The sequence below is a fragment of the Coloeus monedula genome, assembly GCF_965178545.1.
Source record: "Coloeus monedula genome assembly, chromosome: 4".
Classification (NCBI taxonomy): domain Eukaryota; kingdom Metazoa; phylum Chordata; class Aves; order Passeriformes; family Corvidae; genus Coloeus; species Coloeus monedula.
The window spans coordinates 74,723,952-74,746,043 of NC_138784.1; the positions used below are offsets into that span (position 1 = coordinate 74,723,952).

The 22,092-nt window shown below is 44.8% G+C and overlaps 1 protein-coding gene across 1 annotated transcript in view; it reads left to right on the plus strand.

Annotated features, from left to right (window-relative positions):
• Positions 1-6,126: 6,126 nt before the first annotated feature.
• LRGUK (leucine rich repeats and guanylate kinase domain containing) overlaps positions 6,127-22,092 on the plus strand; it is a gene marked incomplete at both ends in the record, with an annotated part of 39,840 nt that continues 23,874 nt past the window's right edge. Inside the window, 10 exons of the mRNA XM_082280380.1 lie at positions 6,127-6,354; positions 8,249-8,356; positions 8,978-9,059; positions 10,057-10,157; positions 10,522-10,603; positions 12,731-12,855; positions 15,676-15,819; positions 18,641-18,721; positions 19,336-19,422; positions 21,259-21,365. Coding sequence (XP_082136506.1) covers positions 6,127-6,354; positions 8,249-8,356; positions 8,978-9,059; positions 10,057-10,157; positions 10,522-10,603; positions 12,731-12,855; positions 15,676-15,819; positions 18,641-18,721; positions 19,336-19,422; positions 21,259-21,365 — 1,145 coding nt within the window. The remainder of the gene's footprint in view (positions 6,355-8,248; positions 8,357-8,977; positions 9,060-10,056; positions 10,158-10,521; positions 10,604-12,730; positions 12,856-15,675; positions 15,820-18,640; positions 18,722-19,335; positions 19,423-21,258; positions 21,366-22,092) is intronic.

The following is a 22,092-nucleotide window of genomic DNA, read 5'->3' on the forward strand; positions in this document are numbered from 1 at the left end:
TGGACTGGCCCTGTTCTTTCATTCCTTTCATTGCAGGGCCTTCCACTATTCCCATCCTAATCTGAGCTGGAGCTGCCCGTGCCCTGCAGTTCAAATTTCAGCTTTTGCACTGAACAGGGAGCGTGCTCAGAAATGAGGCATTTCACTTTATTTTCCATTACTTCCTTTGCTGATTGGACCTAACCACCGAGCCAGGAACAAAAAACCTCGGTGGCTGCGGCCAGCATGTAATCATTAAATTTGCTTTTGGATGACCTGTGAGAAATTCATCAGGAGATATTTATCAGGAAGTTCATTGCATCGGTGTTCATTATTTACTCTGTTAAGCTGAGGCACAGTGGCAATCAGGGGAGAAAATTGGACTGCTCAGGCCTTGGACTTCAGTTTTTGTAATTTCCTCTGCTGAGTTGCAGCATGAAATGTGTTTGGCACAGACAGATCCCTCCTTGGGCTGCCTCAGCTCATCCCGTGGCACCCAGCCACTGTCGGAGAGGAGAAAGCAGGGCTGGGAAAAGGAGAGGAAAGCACAAAGCAGTCGGAATCCTGCCCCTGGTGCTGAGCACTTCCAAAGGCCTGTGGTGACTTTAATTAATATTATGGTTATTTTCCATGCCTCTGTCTTTCCATGCTGCTGCTCTTGCTCCTGGCTCAGTCCCCTCTCCATCGCTGGGCTCTGACAGGCACAGGGAGGCTGAGCCTGAGCTGAGCAGAACCAGGACTAAGGAGAGAAAGAACGGGGCCCAGGAAGGCCCCAGGGCAGGGACTGTCCCCTGTGCTGGCCCTGCTGAGGGACCCCCTGGAATCCTGGGGACAGCTCTGGTCATTCATGAAAAAAAGGACATGCAGGGGCTGGAGTGTGTCCAGAGAAGGGAACGGAGCTGGGAAGGGTCTGGAGCCCCAGGAGCGGCTGAGGGAGCTGGGAAAGGGGCTCAGCCTGGAGCAAAGGAGGCTCAGGGGGGACCTTGTGGCTCTGCACAAGTCCCTGACAGGAGGGGGCAGCCAGGGGGGTCGGGCTCTGCTCGCAGGGAACAGGGACAGGAGAGAGGGAACGGCCTCAGGCTGGGCCAGGGGAGGGGCAGGGTGGATACTGGGAAAATTCCTTCCAGGAAAGGGCTGTCCAGGGCAGTGCTGGAGTCCCCATTCCTGGAGGGGTTTCAAAGCCGTGGTGGCACGTGGGGACACGGGCAGTGGTGACCTTTAGCAGGGCTGGGGAATGGTTGGACTCGATGACCTTTGAGGTCTTTTCCAACAACTCTGTGATGTCCCAAGCCACTCCTGACCCCTCATCCAAGACTCTCCAGACTCCTGCAGGCTGCTGGCAGCTGTCCCCACATGAGGCCTCCATGCTCCAGGCAGCCACCTCTGATGGGACATGGACACTCCTGCCACCAACCCCCCTGGGGAAAATCTGGGGAAGGTTCAGCAAGAAACACAAGAAGATCAAGGGGAAATGGATAAACCCAAGCCATCAGCTGCAGGGAACTGATTTAAGGAGCTTGGATGTGCTCCCAGCAGGAATCCCAGGAACACAGCCCTGGGAAGAAGCTGAAGGGAAGGTGTCAAATAAACTCCCACCTCTGCCCCACCGCCATGAAAGCTGGAGCTGCAAAGCTGAGTTTAATGGGATTTAAGTTGCCTGCTTTCCACCTCACTTCTCTCCCAACTCAGGAGCATTTGGAGTTTCCTCCTCCCCACATCCAGCTGGGTCCTTTCATTGCCTGGAGCTTCTTGGTGAGTTGCTGAGTGGATTTGTGTGGGGCTTTTACAAGTGCAAAGGGCTGCCCATAAATCTGCTTTGCATGTGGTGTGTATTGGGGAGCTGATTGTTTTTATAATTGAACGGTAAATCAATGTATTTAAGGCCAGTGTTTGCCATTAACACTCGGAAGTGTGCAGTGCTCCCCCTGTCAATAGTGAGGAGGTTTTATGAGGGCAGTAACTGCTGATTTACAGCTTCAGCTCTGGGGTTTGGGGTTATTTTTAATGGTCATTCAGTGTTTGCTGTTCCAGAGCCAGGAGAATTTGGGGAACATTTCACACCACGGCCAAGCACTGTTTGAAATTTAAAATATTTGGGGAAACATCTCACCCATCTGTGCCCCCTCAGCCGATGAGGTAACAACAGATTAACGAGTTTTCCTTCATTAGCACAGCTGGAGTCACTTCTCATCTGCCTGGGCTGCTCCATCCGCTTTAAACTTTTAGCTTGAGAAACTGAGAGCAGTGAGGGCTCTTTCAGACATAATTTGGGACCGAGTCCATCCCAAACCGCTGAACTTCGTTGATCCAGGAATGGTTGGACTCAGTGATCTTAGAGAGCTTTTCCAGCCTCTGGGATTCCATGATCCTGTGGGGCTGTCACTGGGTTGGAGCCATCCCACTGCACACATGAGGGATTTCCCTCTGACCCCTTAAAATACATTAATTACCACCAAAACCCCCACCCAGCACAAAACCAACCCCCACAGCTCTGTGCAGCACCCTCAGATGTGACCTCTTTCCACAGCTGCCAGGGTGGAAAGGACAGCTGCCAGGGAATGGCTCCTCCAGCATTCCTGGCCAACCTTGCTGTCCAGGAGAACCAGATGAGCACCAAATGAAGCAAACCAGGGGCAGGGCAACATTCTGGAGGTGGGAACACCAAACCCTGCCAGGAAATGGTGCCAGTCGGGATCACAGAGAAGCTGGAGTTAAACTGACAGCAGAGAGGGTTGACAAGGCAGAGGGAAGTGCACAAATCATGGGCCAGGTGTAAAAAGCAGCATGGATCCTGGGGGAAGACGGACAGATGGCTGTCAGCCCCTCTGGGGATGGCCTTGCTTGGCTGTCAGAGTGCACTTTCTGGAGGAAAAAGCTCAATTTTTCCTCATTTCTGCTGAGAAAGGAGAACATGTTGTGGGTGATCCCCTTGGCTGGACGTGCTGTGCTCATCCAGGGATGTGGCACTGGAAGGAGGAGGTCTGGGGTGACATTTCCCACCACTCCAGCTATTTTGTGGGTCCATCAAAATTCCTGTCACCACCGAGGCATTTTGTTTCTGCTCCTTTTTTGTAACGGCCCTGTTCAGGACCAATCTGTCTCCAGCCCAAAATGCACAATCATTTCACTCCATCCCTCATGGAGAAGGGTCTTCAAGGAGCCATCTCATCCCAGAGCTTCCAGTGAGCCGCTCCCTGCTCTGCCAAGCCAAACAGATGGGGTGGGGGGAGACAGGGAAGGAGGACAAGTGTGATCCCGAGGTTTTAATAATCCCTTCTCCTGCCTGAATCATCCCAAATCCCAGTGGAAGGGCAGGCATTTTCCAGATGGCAGGAAATAAACTCTGGGACACATCCATGCTGAGAACTCATTAGCTCTGTTGGCCGTGCTCCAAGCTCGGTGGCAGTCCTTGTAAACTGGATTTGGACCTGCCCTTTCTTCCTCTCATCTGTTCCCAGGAAATCTCCAGCCCTGTCTTACAAGGACAAGCTGCCCAGCTCGATATTAATTTGATTATGTGTGGCCTTTGCCTCTTGGAAGGGTTGGAGCAGGGGCAGGTGCCTTCCTGCGAACCTGCTGCATGTTAATCCCAGCACCTGGGCTGCCTTCCCAACGTCCATCTGCTTCCCGCTCCTTTGATGCGAATTCCATGTGGAGTCTGGGGAGTTGTGAGGGGTTTTTCTGCCTTGCAGGCTGTGAAGGCACAGCAGTGGACAGGGGAGGAAGGTGTATGTTGGATATACATGAATTATATCTCGTATTTACACACACACAGTGGGATTCCAGCCCCCCCTAAACCACAGTGAGGGGGTTCTGCTGCACTTGGTGGATGCCACTGCCACTTCCCACGGGTGGCCTGGCCTCCAGAGCAATCCCAAGGGTCCAAGTCACCTCCTCCTGCCCCTGAGCCATTGGCTGAGTGACAGGAGAGACAGGAGCAGCAGCAGGTCCTGGCAGGGCTGTGCTGCTGGGGGTGTTTCTGGCTCTGTGTGCAGGGTCCTCAGCCCTGCGTGGCTGCAAGATGTCAGACTCATTGAATAAAATGAATTTGAAATTGAAACATCGAGTAAAAGGCTCTCTGCATTTCTGTTTCTCTCTAAAACCACACAGATTTTCCAGAGCAGAGCTCTCCAAGCCCTCTGACCAGCCCTGGCTTTACAAAGACAGAGGTTTCCACACCCCATCTCCTGTGGGGTTGACCCGATTCCCTCTGGTCACAGGGAGTCCTGGCACAGCAGGGAAGCAGGGGATGATGATCCTGCAGTTTGCAGAAGGCAAAACCTGCAGATGTGGGCTATAAAACAGCGTGGGTTTGGGAAGGGGAACATCCTGGAGATCGTGAAAGCTTGGAACAGCCGCAGCAGCACGAAAGGGAGCAAGAAACCACTGCCCTGCAGCAGCTGCTGCTTGGCTTTGCAGCTCTGCTGATCCCAAATTGTTCTCCTAGGTCGCAACAAACCAAAATCCTCCCAAATCCCATTCCCAAATAGGGCTCCTCCTTCCCTTTCAGGGTTTTCTGTCCTTCCTGAGCTCTCCAGCCTTTCCCTTTGTTGCCCATCCCTGAAGCAGCTGGAGCAGAGCCTTCTGTGCCAGGGGCTGCGGGGTGCTCAGTGCAAAAGGAATAAATCCCATTAAGGGTTTTAATGTTTATGACCAGCGAGATAATAAAAGAATGTAATTTGGGGTAGCTTTATTGCACTTACCATAATGTTTCCCTGAAGCACAGAGATAAAAGTCAGCGGGTAATGTCCATAAGGAGTTTTTATATCTTCCTCTTCATTTTTTTTAGCAATAACCACCTCATTCAAAGACGGGCGTCACTCTACCAACAATGGAAATTCGCTGCAATAACCCCATCCCCAATATTAAATTGTTTCACCACATGGAGATGTTCTCTCCCTGTGTTTATCTTGCAGGGACTTGTATTCAGAGACATCCTGACACATCTTCTCCTCCTTTTTCCCTTTATTTTCTGCCTTTTCATCCTCATTTTACCCCATTCTGCAATGTAAGAAGAAAGGTGGATGATAGACTGAAAAACTAGAATGTCTTTAGCATTTTTACAATCTTTAGCATCTCTACTTCAAATTTGTATTAGGAGCGGATTGGTGTCTGCAAGATACACGTGATATGAAAAACAGGACAACACGCAAAGATGTCTCAAAAGCTGTCATTTTGCTTTCCCCTGCTGAGACAGTCTCATCTCTCATTATTTCCCAAATATTTCCAGCTAAATGATATAGATTATTTTCCCCACTGGTTCTGAAATTGTACATTTTTCTTACAGAAAAACACTGCTTCACCACCAACTGTGGAGCGTTAATGTGTGCTGGGACAAAAAGCATAGTAAGAGAGTTCTATTTCATATATATAGATAGATAGATAGATAGATTAAAAATTAACATTTCTAGGTCTGCTCCAGTGAAAGTGGAGGCACAAAACTCACTTAAAGTCATCCCTTCAGGGGAGGAGGAGAGACACAGTAGTTTACTAATCCCTAACAAGAAGTGCTTTCCCCTTCAATATTTTCACCTTGAAATCCCCCTTTAATACTATTTTTGGCCCTCCCCAATGGAATGGAACAATCACATCTTATAGGTGGGATTCCATATGAGCCATGGCACACATGGAAGCCATTTGCATCCTCAGACGTGTCAATGTTAATATGCAAATAGGGCTTAATGAGGGTCTGGGTTAATTGATGGTTGACCAAAGACGTAGAATAAACACTTTAGTCTCCCTCCACGCACTGAGGTGGCAGTAAAGGCTCTGTCTTCGCCAGAGAAGACACCTCTTTATCTCCTTAAATTGACATATTTATAACGTTTATAAGTTTGTCCTGCTCCTCGACGCGGGAGCGAGACCAATGGCTGCCTGAGGGAGGCGGACTACAACTCCCAAAATGCTCCGCGGCCCAGCGGACGCGGCGAGGGTGCGCTGCGCTGAGAACTACACCTCCCATGCTGCACCGCTGCACGCTCTGCGCTCCTATTGGCTGGCGGTGCAGTTGGCGCGATCCCCGCCCTGGGTGGGAGCGGCTCTTTCCGTCTCCATGGCAACTAGCAAACAAATGGCGGCGGCCGGACCTGAGTGGGGACGGGACTGATAGCGGAGTCCCCTCCTCCCCCTCCCTCCTTATCACAGCTCATGGCGGGCGGCGAGGAGAACGGGGGAGAGGGCAGCCTCGGGGAGCGGCTTCCTCCTTCTCATGAGCCGCCGCAGCCCCTCGCACGGGGGCTCCCCGAGGAGCAGCCCCAGCTCGGCCCGCCTCACCGCAAGGACGAGCAGGAGGAGGACGGCGAAGAGGAAGAGGAGTCAGAGCGCTCAGAGGTTCAGCTCAGGGCTCCCCAGCTACTTGGGGAGGGGTGTGTGCTTGTGAGGGAACTGCCCTTTTCCCCCTCAGTGTAGATACGGGGGAAAGAAGGGGGAGTGAATGGGGGAACCTCTCATTTCTGCCTTGTTTAGGGTCCCTTCCATCTCCGTGCTGTCCAGGGTACTTCTGGGTTGTCCCTCTCTCCCAGAAAATCAATTAGATTGGAAAAAACTGTGAAGATAGTCAATTCAAGCCATTAATCCAGGACTGCCAAGTTTCCTGGCCATATAAACTACAGATAAACTGGCACATGTGTGGCCAAATGAAACCCCTTTCCTGTTCAAATTCCCAGCCCTTAGCTTCAACAAGCCCCAGGACACAAGTGAATTTTCTCTCCCTGCCCTGCTGGGCTTTAAATCCCAATACCCCGAAATACCGCCTCATATTTTGCCTCGTGGAAATGCTCTCCCTTGCTCTAACGTGTAGGTGCTATCACTTCGATGATTACATTATTTATCTTGGTCCCTAGATGAGCAATTGTCGTGTGGCTCCTCCGAGCTTATAGGAATTTCACAAGCCACTGGCTGATTTTCTCGTTAAACCCACGCACTGGTTCATTCGTGCCATCTGTCAAGCAGCCTCTTCAGCAAAGATTTGTTTTCTCTGAAGAGCAGCACCGGGCTGCTCATGCTGAACAACTGTAAAAGGGCTTCCAATAGAGTCCGTATTGGGGTGCAGCAGTGGTGTTAGTGCTGACTTGCTGAGATGTTCGCATCCGTAACGATGTCCAAAAGAGAGGCTGGGAATAAATCCCCACAGACCCACGTCTGTAGAGCAGGTGTTTGTTTATTGCAGCGCTGGTGGTGAGGGGGATCTTTTCTCCTGACTCACCCACCTTTGTCAAGTGCTGTGGTACATTTATACAGTAAATTTTGCTTAATGTTGCTATGTCATTACAGCATCATCGCATACACCTGGAACTAATTTACATAGCACGATCTCACAGTTATCAGATAATTCTTTGCACTGTGCAGGCATTTCCCCAGTTCGGGGGTCTTGGGGGTCTTTGATGAAGGCTTCTAAAGTCTTCTTCACACTTGAACTTTTCCACTTTATCTTCAGGCCATGCACAGTTATGGTGCTCTTTGGTCCATCTGGTCTTAACCGGCCTAAATTCTTTGTTTTGTGGCTAATTGGCTTTGGCTTGCCAATTTCTCGTTAGTATGACACTTATCTACCTCTAAAACTATACACCTGGTAAGTTGGTTTGGTTTGGTTTCCTCTCTCTTTTTGTCTATTCCACATTTAAGCAGCTAGTTAACTATATACCAGCCATTACGTTGCATAAAAAGTTATTAATATTAGATTATATGGGTATCAACAGTCATGATTCAGGTTATATAAGCATCAGGTTATAGGTGTACAAGTTATGATTCAGGCTACATAAGTAAAAGCTGTGATTCAGGCTATATAAGTAGAGAAGGCTGTGCTTCAGGTTATCTTGATAAAAAGTCATGATTTAGGTTATACTGATATTAGGTTACATAGATTTATAACCCAAGCTAGATAAGCACTTTGTAACTTTGACTTTTATAAGTCCGTGGCCGTAATCGATGGGAGCTGCGTGGCTCAACGTCTTGGCAAATGGGTGCTGTGCTTCGACCAGGAGGGAGAAAATTTAAAACCCCAGCAAAAACCTGATGAACCTTCTTAAACGTATCGAGCTGGCACGTGGCATGTTTCTGTTTAGCTGTTTTGAGGGCAGCACCCGTCACTTCCCCTAATGCCTGCTGCCTCGGTGGGGTGGCGGAGTGTTGAAAGCAGCGTTTGATCGAGGACTTTTATTAAACCCTGTTCCCACTTGAACCCCAGCAGCCTCTGGATTCTACCAAGCGTGGAATTCCCCTTCACAGATCTCCCCTTAATCCATTCCTCCCCTTTCCTGGTGTTGTATAGGGTCGGTTGGAGGGAGTGTTGGACGAAGACACCGCCGCTGAGGGACTCCACACCTTGGGCTACTCGGCCCCTGGGACTGAATATGTTTATCTTCATCTGACGCTTCCAGTAAGTACAAGCAAAAAAAAAAACCCATCAGTTCAAGGTGTTTCCCTGCACAAATACTTCCTTTTCTTAACAGCAAATAGTTGGCCGAGTAAAAATAAAAAAAAAAAGTCACAAGAAAGATTTTTGTCTCTGCCTGCCAATGCTGTTTCATGTACGGGGGTTTTGATCAGACTCAGAGCGGAGGAGATTTTTTTGGGGTTTTTTTTCCTGTAGTAGCAACAGCAGGAAGGTTTTTCCTTATCCAGGTGTGAAAATGTTTCTTCCTGCTTCTAGTCAGCTGGAGGAAAAAAGCAGAGGAATGTGTGAAACACCTGAAAATGCTGCGTTCAGGAAGTTAAAATGGTTGTGTCTTCTCAAAGATCTCTGCTGCCCCTCTCTTTTCTGTGCAGCTTTGTTTCCCTGGCGTTTTTCCTGACTGCAGCTCTCTTTTTGTTGTTTCCAAGTCCTTCTTTTGACCTTTTCTCCATTGCTGGCTGCTCTAACATCACTTTCTGTAGATGTCACCCTGTCTGGAGGGACCTCAGGACACCTCTCCGATGTCTCCTGCTCCTGTGCAAGCTGAGTTTACAGAACCAGTTATTAAAATGATTATTAAAATCCCCTTCCTTTTCCTTTTTCCAGGGTCGTGAGTTGAGTGACATCAGCATTCTCTCTGGATACATTCACCTACAGAAAATGGAGCTTTCCTCCAATAAAATTAATGGTATGGAGTAAATACACTGCAAGTTCTTGGGTTGTGAAATCATTTCAGATGAGAAAGGCACTGGAGCACAGAGCTTTAGTGTCACAAAGCCTGGCTGACATTTTAATGGTGTAAAATATTCCAGCTCCACAGAACCAGGCTTGATCTCCTCGGAAATATCCATGGCCCATTAAGACCAGCATATGTTTATCAGTGGCAACATGGAGCTTAAACTCTCAGTTTATTAACCAGAGATAAAATCCCAGCAAATATGTCAAGGTTGAGGCAGAGATTTGAGAGAATATTTCAAGTTATTTCTGGTATGGTTTTCCCAGCCTTAAGTTTTCCCTCGTCAAGGGTGACCAAAGGTAAAAAAATTACATTGTTTACCTTTAGAAAGGTGATAAATGGAGATTGGGATAACCTCCATCAGCTGCTCCTTCTCTCTGTGTCTTTTTTTTTTAATTTAACATCAAGTGGAAGAAGCTGTAGTGGGGCAGCCACATCATTTCTTCCGAGTTCCTTTCACTTGAGGTGCTGGAGTCCAATAATAGCAGCACTTTTGTAAAGCAGCTCCTCTCCCTGCTCATTTTAATAAGAGGTTTTTTTCCTGTGGAGGCCAGATATGAACAGAGCAGGCACTTTTCCATAGCAACCACTCATTTACTCTTCAGCTGTGGCCTAAATACTTTTCTCCACTAATTGATAACTCAGGACAGAGTGAATCTGTCATTCTAGAGGTGGATAGAATATAAAAATATATTCTTGCTTATAGGCAAATCAATTGACATGATGAAAATTAAATGTAGAACCTGGATATTTATTCTTTGTGGGGTATAAACCATTTTTTTTCCTCTAGGAGAAGGAGTTAATAGATCTGATTTCTGCATTTTGGGCATCACTTTCTGAATGTGCAGCTACAAATTGATTCTTAATTGCTCCAGGATGTAATTATCCCATTTTGCCATGATGATCTCTGCATTCACACACAGGATTTGACATTTTGTTTCATTTCTAGATCTTTCCTGTATCAGTCACATGCCTTACTTAATGGAGCTGAATGCTTCCAAAAATGAACTGACCACATATTTCAATTTTAAACCACCTAAAAACCTCAGGGTAAGTCTGAAAAAAAAAAAAAAAAAAAAATTTAAGGTTTAAATTCAAAGAGATTTTCTGCATCTAAGTTAGATGTTTTTTTGGGCACAGGCAAAAGTCAATTTTTATTCCTCCTTATTCTTCTTTCTTACCTCAGTTCACATTTTAACAGCTTTTCTCACTGTTTGGCTCTGTCTTTTATTTATGCCTTTTATTTATATTTATGTGGATATTTCTATTTGATTTATGTTTCTTAATATGGATTTTATTTATGTCTTTTATTTCCTTCCACACTGAACCCCTGTGTGCAACACACAGCGAACTCCCAGCCACAGTAAGTGCTGAAGAAATAACCCCAAATTCCTCTCTTTTTTTTTGCCTTTAGGAAGTAGATTTTTCACACAATCGAATCCCAAAAATGCAAGATTTAGCAGCATACCACTCACTCACTAAACTCCTGCTGGATTGTATCCTTTGGGGAATCTTGAATGGGAGAAAAGTTGCTTTTTTTTCTTTGCTGTTTCTTCACATGAAAACCTGTTTTCTTTGTATTTTCCCTTTCATGTCAGTTTTGTCCTTAGAACTGAGATTAAATTGTACTTCTGAGACTGATCTTAATTTACTTAAGCATTCAAAGTGGGTACATTTGGGCAGATTTTCCTGCTAGAGAAACAAAAAACTCCTTTTTGTGTCATGGAAAAGGGGAGATGTCCCACAGTCTCTGCATGGCAGAGGTAAGAAATTACATTAAAAAAGGATTTTTAAATACCAGAGCTTAACAGGGTATCACCTTGGAACACTTAAATAAAACAGGAATTTGTTGTTTCATCTTAGGCCCAGCTAATTATGCAGGACAAGGCTGTTTCACTGCAAAGAATTTTGAAGTAAAGGAAAACTTCCTGGAGTTTTTGAGGGAAGCACACGGAGCAAAGGTTGTTCTGCTCCCCACTTCCTCCCTCATCCCAATTTCTGGAATTAGAAACGCTTTTCTGGCAGAAACCTGCTAAACAGGAACCTGTAAATTGACGTTTCAGAGCTGTTTTCCCAAGGCTTTCCCTAAAGATTCCTTCCTGGAGCTTCACGTTGCCCTGCTGCCTTCAAATTGCATCCTGAGAGCTCTTGAACTTTTCCTTTTTTCTTTCAGGAATTGCATCCTGATTCTCTGCTCCCTGAAAAGGAGGAGACAGGAGTAATTTTCTGTCTCTTGCCCATTACCAGCTGATATTAATCCAATGCCTGTTCCACAGGGGAGCAGAAGAAGCATTTGCAGGGCACTCAGGTGACGTTATTCCCGAGTTACGAAGGGTGCAGGTGACAGGAATCCTGTCACAAAATGGCACCGAGCTGCTCTCCTTTTTGCAATTCTAATTTTCCATCACAGAGCAAAAACCCTCCAGCAAAATGAAAAAGGAGGGGGGAAAAAAGAAAAGATCAGAGATTTGTATTGTGGGTCTGATCTGTAGGGTTTGATTTGGTTTCGTGCAGCTGCCTTGAATTTCTTCATTTGTCAAGGAAGGTGGTGCTGAAATGGGGACAAAAGTGTTTTCATGGCCACAGAAGAAGCCCCTGAGACAGAGGAGGATGAGGGCAGGATTGGAAATGCAGAATTCAGAACAGCAAAGTGGCACCAATCCGTGTCAAACACTCCTCACCAAAGACCTGGCAGACAGAACAATTGCATTTTTAATCCTAGATGAAAAAAAATACTCTCTGAGATACCCTGCAGAAGCAGAAGTGTTTGGCTTGCATTCACACTGACAGTAATTAAGCTTTTCTTACCATTTTTAAGTGAATTATGATGCAGATGATAAAGTCATTATTGCCTTTTGTGTGCACACACGAGCACACCTGACAGGTTTATGTAGGATTTGTAAAGGTTTATAAAGGAATTGTCTGGGAGGAACTGCCCAAACCAGAAAGAGACACAACTTGGACAAAAATATGTGACAATGTAAGATGAAAGTACGTGACAAAGCTTTCTACTGAATCATTAAGAGGCTAAAATTGATTGTATTATTATTCAGCACTGAGCAATTTGCTGCCTCATGTCGATGCTTGTGGCTTAAACTGTAATTTTTCCTTGTTCAAACCTTTACCTATTCTTGCCTAATTCCAATCACAAAAGAGTCCTCTCCCTGAAGCAGAGTTTCATCTAATTTTGGGCAGATCCAGAGTCAGGTTCCTCTGACTTCATCCATTTAAAGGAGAAATTTGAGACGGATTTGTTGTCCAAGGTGCTTTGTTTAAGGAATTTGAGGAGTTCTGTTAATGCTGAAGTTTGCTGACAGGAATCCTAACTACTGGTACTGCTGCTTTTAACTGTAATGTTCATTTAAAAGACACTTTTTCCTCTCAGGACAGATGGCCAGGGTAGAGAAGGTATAATTTAGAGTGAAATAACCCCATAAAGTATCACTGGTTGGTATGACTTGAATAATTTGGGCAGGATGCTCAGAGCAGTGGGATTTAAAATTCCTCACAGTGAAGCTTTTGCTGCCCACACCATAAAATTGGACTCCAGTTGCTAATTTACCACCTAATTACTGCTCAGGTTTTGTGTCCAGGTCTTTTTTTTTCCTGAAAGCTCTGCATAGATAACGAGATTGAGGAGATCCGAGGGCTGGAGAAGTGTCACAGCCTGACCCAGCTGGGTTTGTCCCACAACAGACTCACTGCCATCAGGGGCCTGGAGAATTTGCCTATCAGAATCCTCAATCTGGTAAGAAAGAAAGAATTCTGATGGTTTTCCAGCCTGTCTCTTACCAATATATCAATACTTTAATAAATATGAAGATTATCACATAATTTTTCAGAGATAGTTGCAATACTGTACTTTTTTTTCTAATTAATAATACAAAATTTTGCACAGAAACACAACTCAAACCTGTTTTTAATGCAATCCAGCTGCTCTAGAAACAACAGGCTGCTTTTAACAGCTTTTACTTTGTAATAAGAAGTTAAAAATATTTAATGGGACTTTAAAAGTAAGTCCCAGAAAACCTCATAGCTCTATTTGGCTGCATTAGTTTTAAGCACCCACATAAATATTTGAAGTGAAGTGAATGAATCCCTTATCAGGAATAGAAATATTCTTTTCTAATCCTTTAAAAAAAATTTAAAGGTTTTTCTTCTGTTCTGTAGGAATGGGTGTGGAAAATACTGACTCAGATTGGCCCTTGGCTGCTTCAATATTCAGGGAAGGTGTTGACATTTCGCATGTTTTGAATAATATATTCAAAGAGTGTTAATATAATTATGTTTCACATCTGTAATACCTCCAGGAGCTCGCAGTGATTCCCTCAGCAGCGATAAAATGGAATTTGGTCTCATTTTTACTGGAGAAGATTAACTCAGATTGGCCAAATCCCATCGAAATGTTCTGAAAGGAGCTTCTTGGAGTGTGAGGATCTTTTCTCTAAATACTTTGAAGCTCTTTTCGCTAAAAAATTCGAGCCACAGCAATTCCTTCAACCATTGTGTGCCGAGATTTCCTGGTTTGTTGAAAGGCCTAACGGGAATTTCCTTGGCAATCTGCTCTGTCCAGTGTTGGGAGGTTGTGTTAACAACTAAACCTTATGGATGTCCCTCAGTTTGGTTTTTAGGTGCTGGTATCATTAGTGATAACACTGCTTGTCTCTTTTCATTAGCCAAGGAGAGAGTCATGTGGAAGTTATGGAAACAGGCAGATTTTAGTGGAGCATTTTCTTTGGCTAATTAGAATAAAATGCAGGTTTGGGAGGTTTTTTTTTATTTTTATCCTCTCTCTTCCCAGTGATTCAGCTTTCTCTTCCATTTTCCCTTGAGCTTTTTGGGTTGAAAGTTTGGGAGGAGGACTTCAAAACCTGCAAATTCTGCCTTGCTCTACCAAAAACCCTTTATTCCACTCAGGTTTGCAAGGAAAAAAATAAAATAAGAAGCACAGCTAGAATGAACTGGACACTTAGGTATTTTCTGCTTGGGAAAAAAAAAAAAAAAAAGAAAGGATCTATCCCCAAATCCCTTTTGTTCCCAGAATTTTCTGGGCACCTCTGGCCCAGCATTTTGCAACTCCAGCTCCGAATGTATCCGATTAACCAGAGGTCTAACAAAGCTCAGGAGCAGAGAGGGAGCCTCCATGCTATTAATAACCTAATTAAACATTTAAAAGTCAGGAAAAATGTCAAGGACAGACAACTGGATTAACATTAGAGGCAGCTGGCTTGTTTATTTCAACAGTTCCTAAATATTTATTAATAGGAGATGAGGCTTCCGAGCTTTCAGCACAAGGTGAGGCTGATGGCAAAATAAAACTTTGCAAGGTTATGGAGAAAGAATCCTGTGGAGAGGCCATCTGGGAACGTGTGGGAATCACTGGGACAGGGAGGAGCAGGGACTTGCTGTCCCTGCTTGGAGTTTGTGGCAGAAATGAGGCTCTGATTGGTGAGGCCCTGAGAAATGAAACCGTCCTGAGGCCGGTGAGAAATCAGGGCCTCATTTGAAAGAGCCCTGAGAGTTGGTTATGGGTTCTCAAAAGTTTGGGTCATTTCACGTGTGAAAGTCTGGAAGAACTTACAGGAAAGAAGGGGGGTTTTTAATTATTGTTTTTTAATCATTTCTGTGCTGTCACTGACAGTGAATAAAGCCTTCACTTAATGTGCATTAATAGGAACTTATGTATTCCAGAGAGATTTTTGTATCTTATCAGGGAATCATTGAATCATGAAAGGTTTGGGTTGGAAGGGACCTTAAAATCACCCAGTTACAACTTCAACACCTCCCACTATCCCAGGCTGCTCCCAGCCCCAATGTCCAGCCTGGCCTTGGGCACTTCCAGGGATCCAGGGGCAGCCCCAGCTGCTCTGGGAATTCCATCCCAGCCCCTGCCCACCCTCCCAGCCAGCAATTCCCAATTCCCAATCTCCCACCCAGCCCTGCCCTCTGGCACTGGGAAGCCATTCCCTGCCTCCTGTCCCTCCAGGCCTTGGCCCCAGTCCCTCTGCAGCTCTCCTGGAGCCCCTTTAGGCCCTGGAATGTGCTGGAAGCTCTCCCTGGAGCCTTCTTTTCTCCAGGTGAACACCCCCCAACCCTCAGCCTGTCTCCTCTATATCCTACCTTAATTTTTTTCATTATTTATTCTGCAATCACAAGTGTAAATAGAGCCATGATTGCAGAGGGAAATTCAATGTATTTATGTATATATATTCCATAATTTTCCATGCGTCTCTGCGTTCTAAATTTTGAGTTGGATGGTGACAGGAGTGTTCTTGGGGCCAGTATCAGCTTTTAAAAAATGTTAGAGCTGTTTTTATTGCTGTTGTCTCTTCAAGGTGAGTTGGAGATAAGCTGATCAGCAGAGAGTTGATTCCTTTTTCCAGGAGCTGGAACGTGTCACATCAGGATGTGCATGAGGCTAAATGCATAAAAGGCCTGTTTGTGACAGGATTCTCCGTGACAAAGAATCCTCAAATCTAACAAATGACTCTTTTTTTTTTCCCCCTCAGGAATGTTGTTTTCCATTGAGTTTTACCTGCAGTTTCTCTGCTTCCATTTTTTCCCTTAGAGCTTTAACCAGATTGAGAAGGTGACTGGGCTGAAGAGCTTGAAAACCCTGCAGAAGGTGGATCTGTCCTGCAATAAAATAAACAGTCTGCAAGGCTTGGAGGAACATGATCTCCTAGAGGTGATCAACCTGGAGGATAACCAGGTACCACAGTCCAGGCTGAGCTCAGCTTCTCCTAACAACGCATAATATTTTAATTTTTTAAAACTCAATTCCTTGAAGGGACCCAAAAAAATCATCCAGGCCTGCAAGAAATGAGTATTAGAAAAGATCTTTTCCTTTGGTATTTCCCATGTTGATTCCTGGTGTCCTCTCAGCCCTTATTAAGTATCTTGGGTGGGTTTATCTTCACTCAGGTGTCCCTTTAGTGCTCTCACACATCAAGAACTCGCAGTGCTCCCCTGGCTGGATCAGACAGGGATGAGTTTGCAGCTTTTCCAGCTTGATTATTCCAGAGGATCTTTACTTACACCACAGCTCTGCTGCTGCCAGCTCTCAGGGGGGGTTCTTAATATCTCTCAGCCCAATTTTATGGCCACAGATTCTTCTGAGCTCTCAGCTGGAAACTCCCTGGAAGGCAGAACTGCAAGAACTCCCTTAAAAAGCGGCTTTTGTCGTGCAGCACAATTTTCTGTACTGGAAGTACAATGGCACCATCCAACTCATTTGAATTTTGAATGCCAAGCCAAATATCCACAATAATTTCGATATTGATCTTCCAGCGTCCTTAACTGAAAAAAAAAAAAACAACCCATCAATTCATGAATCACTTTGACATCAAAGACAGATCTGTGAGGAGAGAAAAAAAAAAAAGAAATGCAGGAAAATAAAAATATAAAGCAGCAGTGGAACATTTTCTGTCATTTTTCCCCACTCACAAGACAGATTTAGAGGATTTAATTCAAGTCACTGGGGATTCTTTTTCTCCCTGTGTTTAGGTTGACATTTAAAGGTACCTCAATTGCAGCAGACAGGAAACTCTCTAATTATTAACATTAATAACACCACTTCCATTGCCTTATTTATTTTCCACTGTTCTTTAACAGCACATAAAAACCTCTTAATTTTACCTCATCAAAACTTGCCTCTTTGAACGACGTTATTGCAACTGAGTCACCCTTTTCTGAACATTGCCTTCTGAAGAATAATTTAAAGGGGAGTTTTAATTAATTAAAATACGGAGTTACTTCAGCTCAGAACCTCTCAGAATGATCTTAAATTCTTGATTTTTCAAAAATGGGCACAGTAAGTTTATCTGCAAACCAAGCCTCTTGTAAACATTCCGTGATTTTCAACTGTTGATGGCTGGAATTCTGGGATTTATTTAAGAAATCCACTCAAATCACATTTAACTTGGTCAAACGTGTCCTGGGTGGGCTTCTTGTTATCTCAGAGTGAGTAGTGGGTTGGCTGTGGTTGAGGTTTATGGTTTTAGACACTTTACAAGGATTGAGTACAAATTAGGGAAAATCCGAAGTGGTTTAGGTTCAGTTGGGCTTTCAGTGTTTAAAAGGGGCTATAAAGGAGATGGAGAGGGACTTTTTACATGGAAAAACACAGACAGGAGAAAAGGGTTTTACACTAAAACAGGAGGGATTTAGATTTTATTAGGGAGGAATTCCTGGCTGGGAGGTGGGGAGGGGCTGGGATGGAATTCCCAGAGCAGCTGGGGCTGCCCCTGGATCCCTGGCAGTGCCCAAGGCCAGGCTGGACATTGGGGCTGGGAGCAGCCTGGGACAGTGGAGGTGGCACTGGATGGGTTTGAAGGTCCTTCCAACCCAACCCATTCCAGGATGATTCTCGGATTCCATCTTTCAGCAGTGAAAGAAAACCAGGCTTGTTTGGGGCACAAAAACCTTGAGTAAACCCAAAAACTGAGTGCCCAGTTTCCTTTGTGCACAGATAAGACCACAAATGTACCCCTTTTTCTTCTTTTTTTCTCTACATCCCAAGTTCTTTTACTCAGAGTTTGAATTGAGATGCAGGAGATCGATGATTCTTGTTGGGACTTAGTTGTTTATGATATCTTATCAGTAGCACAGCTGCACAGAGTGTGCCTCTGTTGGAAGGGTGGGAAACGGCCATGAGTTGGACTTTTTTACTTTTTAAAGTCTAAACTAACCAATTATGAGATATGTTTTTACTTACAACCCAGTTACTAACTTTTCATCTTCTGCAGTGCGGAACTTTTGACCCAATGACAGAACATTCAGATTTGTGAAGAAGAAGAAGAAAGAGAACACAAATCCACACCCAAACCCCTCCATTTTGTAACCTATTCTTACTATATCCCCTAAACATAATTTTCTACATTTCTACGTATTTTTACCCTGTGACATAACTTTTAATTCCACAGCAACTACCTCAGTGTTAGCACACAATTTAGGAAACTTTTCCCAGGGTTTTGGATCGAATGCAGTGTGCTTCTGAGGATCACTGCCTCTCAGCACTGAAAGGCTGAAACCCTCAGCAGCCAGGGTTCCAACACAAATAGACTGGACCCTCCCAATCCCCTGATTTATCCCTCTGGATACGTCCAAGGACAAAAATCCAGGTCCTTTTTAGCCAAGTGCTGCAAGTTCTGTAGGATGAACTTGAACTTCAGTGAAAAGAAACTCATAGAAGGGTTTTTTTTTTTTTTTTTTTGTAACTACTCAGCCAGAGCACGAATTTAACTGCAGAATTGCCTCACTTAAGCACATCAGCACATAAAAGCCAAATGTGTTAGGGCTTGACATTTGAAAGAACTGGAAAAACGCAGGTGCTTGGAAATTGCTGTGTGCATTATCCTGCTGCTCCAGCTCCCAGCCAAGTTGTCTTCTTTTGTGCCTGGAAGTGCCTCATTGAGTGCAGTTAACTTGTAAACCCCTTTTGTGACTTGTAATGATTTTTTTTTTTTAATGCCCACATTTGAAGAGCAGGGATTAAAATACTTTCTTTATGCTCTGTTTCTGTCCTTGATCAGGTGGCTGAGCTCAGTGAGCTTAAATGGATTGGAGATCTGCCTCTCCTCAGAGTTTTAAATCTTCTAAAAAACCCTCTACAGGTAAGCAAGAACCAAAAATGAGAACCTAAACATGATGGTTTGGAGCACACCAGAATCCTTTCAGCCTCCGTTTCTGTCTCTAGAAGTGGACAGGTCATTTGTCCTGAGGGATCAAAGATAATTCTATCCCGACTCATGTGATTTCCAAATTTTGTATGAATTTTACAGTCATTTCTGATGGCAGAAAGAAGAAAAATATTAAGACTTTAATTTTTTCTTGTAATTGCCGAGTTTTTATTGGTTTTTATGAGACTGGTCTGACATGGCACACAATGAAATTAGCAGGGAAAAGTACCTGAAATAAACTTCTCCTGGATTTCCATAATCTGAAAGGCTTCTCCTGCTCGGATGTCCTTCTCCTAAGAAAAGTCTGATCATATCCCTTTTTAAATTCCCATCTTGGCCTTGTGAATATTGTGGTTACAAACTTTTGAACAACTCAGCTCCCGCTGAGCTTTTGAAGGGTCAGTTTGGGCAGTGTTTTGACACCCTTCAAGATAAAAAACTTTTATATTGCAATGTATTAAGGCCAGTTTAATTTCAACCGATTGGAATGAAATGCTGGCTGGGTGAAATTAAGGATTTTTTGTCAAAATGGAAACTTTGTCCCTCAGGAACAAGGAGAGTATTGGCTCTTGGCGATTTTCACGTTGCTCCAAATCACAGAGCTGGATCTCAAGAAGGTTTCAGTGGAAGAAAAGGTAAGAAAACATCATTTCGTCGTGGAATTTTTCTAAATAAAGAAGATAAAATCTGTGTTTGCAATTGTAGGAAACCTCCTCCCCCAAAACCTGCCTTACAGAAATTCTGTTGGATTAGAAACCTTCCCCTGTTGTGGTGCTTTAAGTGGAATTTGGTTGCTACATGTCCTGTGTGGGCCCAAGCCATGCTGGAACTGCTGTATTTCAGGGAATTATCCTTTCCAAATGATCCTTTCAGGAAACCCATCACTCCCAACTTTATCTGTATAAATTTTGGAGCTCTTTAGTGCCAGGCTCTCTTCCATCCTGAACACACAGACGACAATACCAGTGTAATTTACCCCAACTACCCAAGGTGTTGATCTTATTCTTTGTCTTGTGTGCCAACCTGTTTTCCTCTCAATATAATTTTGAATATACTAAAGAAATTTTTCCTTCTCTATGGACTGTAAAAGTAAACCTGAGTGACTGGTTTAGACCAGCATTTCACTTCTGAGTGAAACTATCTATTTCACAAAGTCCTCTCCTCATGTTATTTTAGGATGCCTCCTCTAGGCTCAGGAACTCTCTTGCCAAACAATTTGGAGGCACCAGCTCTTCTGTCTCACTGACACCAAATGGATGTGCAGGGATGTGGGTTGGATCAGGAGTGTAGTTTGGAAGTGGAATTCCTACTTGTCCAACTCACCACGTTTGATTCTCGCCGTGGAATAGTCTTGCAATAAAAGAACTGAACTTCCTCCAGGGTACCCTTGAGCAGCTGATGTGCCCCAGGATGCACCCACCGTGCTCCCAGCCACTAATTCAGAGCAAAGGACCACATCAGAGCTAAAACGAGTTCCCTCCTCCTGCTTTCCCCCTGAAAAGTGGGGACATGGAGCTGTCAGTACGGAACATTTCCCTGTTTCACCGTGCTGCTGCCTAATACAGGCATGGCTGCCACACAACCATAGAATTCCAGGCTGGAAAGGACTTCATGGTTTATCTGGTCCAGCCTTTTTTTGGGAAAAGCACAAGATGGCCCAGCCAAATCCTACAAGTGACCAACATTAGGGAATCCACCATTTCCCTGGGGAGATTATCATGGAATCCAGAATGATTTGGGTTGGAAGGGACCTTAAAGCCCATCCAGTGCCACCCCTGCCGTGGGCAGGGACACCTTCCACTGTCCCAGGTTGTTCCAAGTCCCATCCAACCTATTCCTGATTATTCCAATGGCTGATTGGTCTCACTGTGAAAACTTTATATCCCATTGGAATTGTCTGGGTCGTTCTTAACCTATTTCTGAGTGTGTAGCGTTAATAACCCCCAAAATGCACAACTCATTAGTGGTCAGCAGAGCTTCCAACAGAATGGATGGAGGGAATCCTTGGAGTCTGAGTGCTCTCCCTCCCAGGAAAGACAGGAAGGCATTGTCAGGAGTTTGCTCACTTTGTTAATGCCCGTTCTGTTCCTTTTCCGATGAATAAACGAGTGGCTTCAGTCCCCAAGGGTTTGAGTTTGGCACCTTCCACCAGCGCTGAGAGGATGCAAATTAATGGATAATTAAAACCTAAGCGAAATTGCTTCGCATCCTATGTGGCATCCTGTTTTCTTCCTGGGAAAAGGTTGAATATATTAAACATGGTGAGCAGTGTCTGGCTGCCTTCCATCCACCTCTCAAATCATCCTTCAATCCCTTCAAAAGATTTCTGCTCCCAGCCAAGCCCAGCACAAAGCCTGACCCTCAGAAACATAAAGCCATCGTTACTGCTGGTGATCTGCCAAGCCTTTTGCAGCTGGAGACAATTCCATCACTTCTCCCCTTCTTTTTTTCCCCCTAAACTGTGGGAACAGGTCGCTGCCGTGAACAGATGGGACCCTCCTCCAGAAGTTGTGGCTGCTGAAGATCACAGGATTCATGTTTTGTCCAACATTCTGCAGCCCCAGAGAGTCCTGGACAGGTGAGTTCATTTCACAGCTGCTCCTGACGGTGGCACTCAAGTAAAGCAGAATATTGTCCCATTCAGAGGGACCTTTTTTTTTTTTTTTTCCCCAAGGAGAACTCCTGCAGGATTCTGTCAGCAGCCTGGAAATGAGGCAAATCTGATTTGGTTCACATTGATTATGAAATGAAGCTCGTCATTCACCTCTAAAGTCTGAGACAGATTGTCCACAGCTCCACTCCCTTTCCCCAATCTGTTGGAGCAGATGGTCATTTGCACCACAAATGAGAGATGCAAAATTCCTCTCCCTATCCAAAGGCACCGGAAAAATCCCTGGAGGCAGCAGAGAGCTGGAAAACTTCTCCTTCCCATTCTGCTGATGCCTCCTCTCCCCCCTGCTGGAATCCTGGTGGGATAAAATGATTTTATTTGGGGGTTTTGGGGCACATTTCGTATTCATAAAGGGAAATTTCCAAGTTTTACTGGAAGGAGATGATGCCAACTTCCATTAAAAGCATGGAAGGGAGAGGCAGGTGGATGCTCTTTTCCCAGTGTCACCATTCCCGTGCCAGGTGACTTCTCCCAGTCTCATTTCTCCTCTGAAAAATGGGATTTTTGCTGCTCTGCAGTTGTGTTGAGATATTTGAGGAAATCTTGGAAAATTCCTTGATGGAATACACTATAAATATATGTGGATTATTACTGTGTTGGCTGCAGTGGGCACTGAGATCAACCTTTGTGCCCC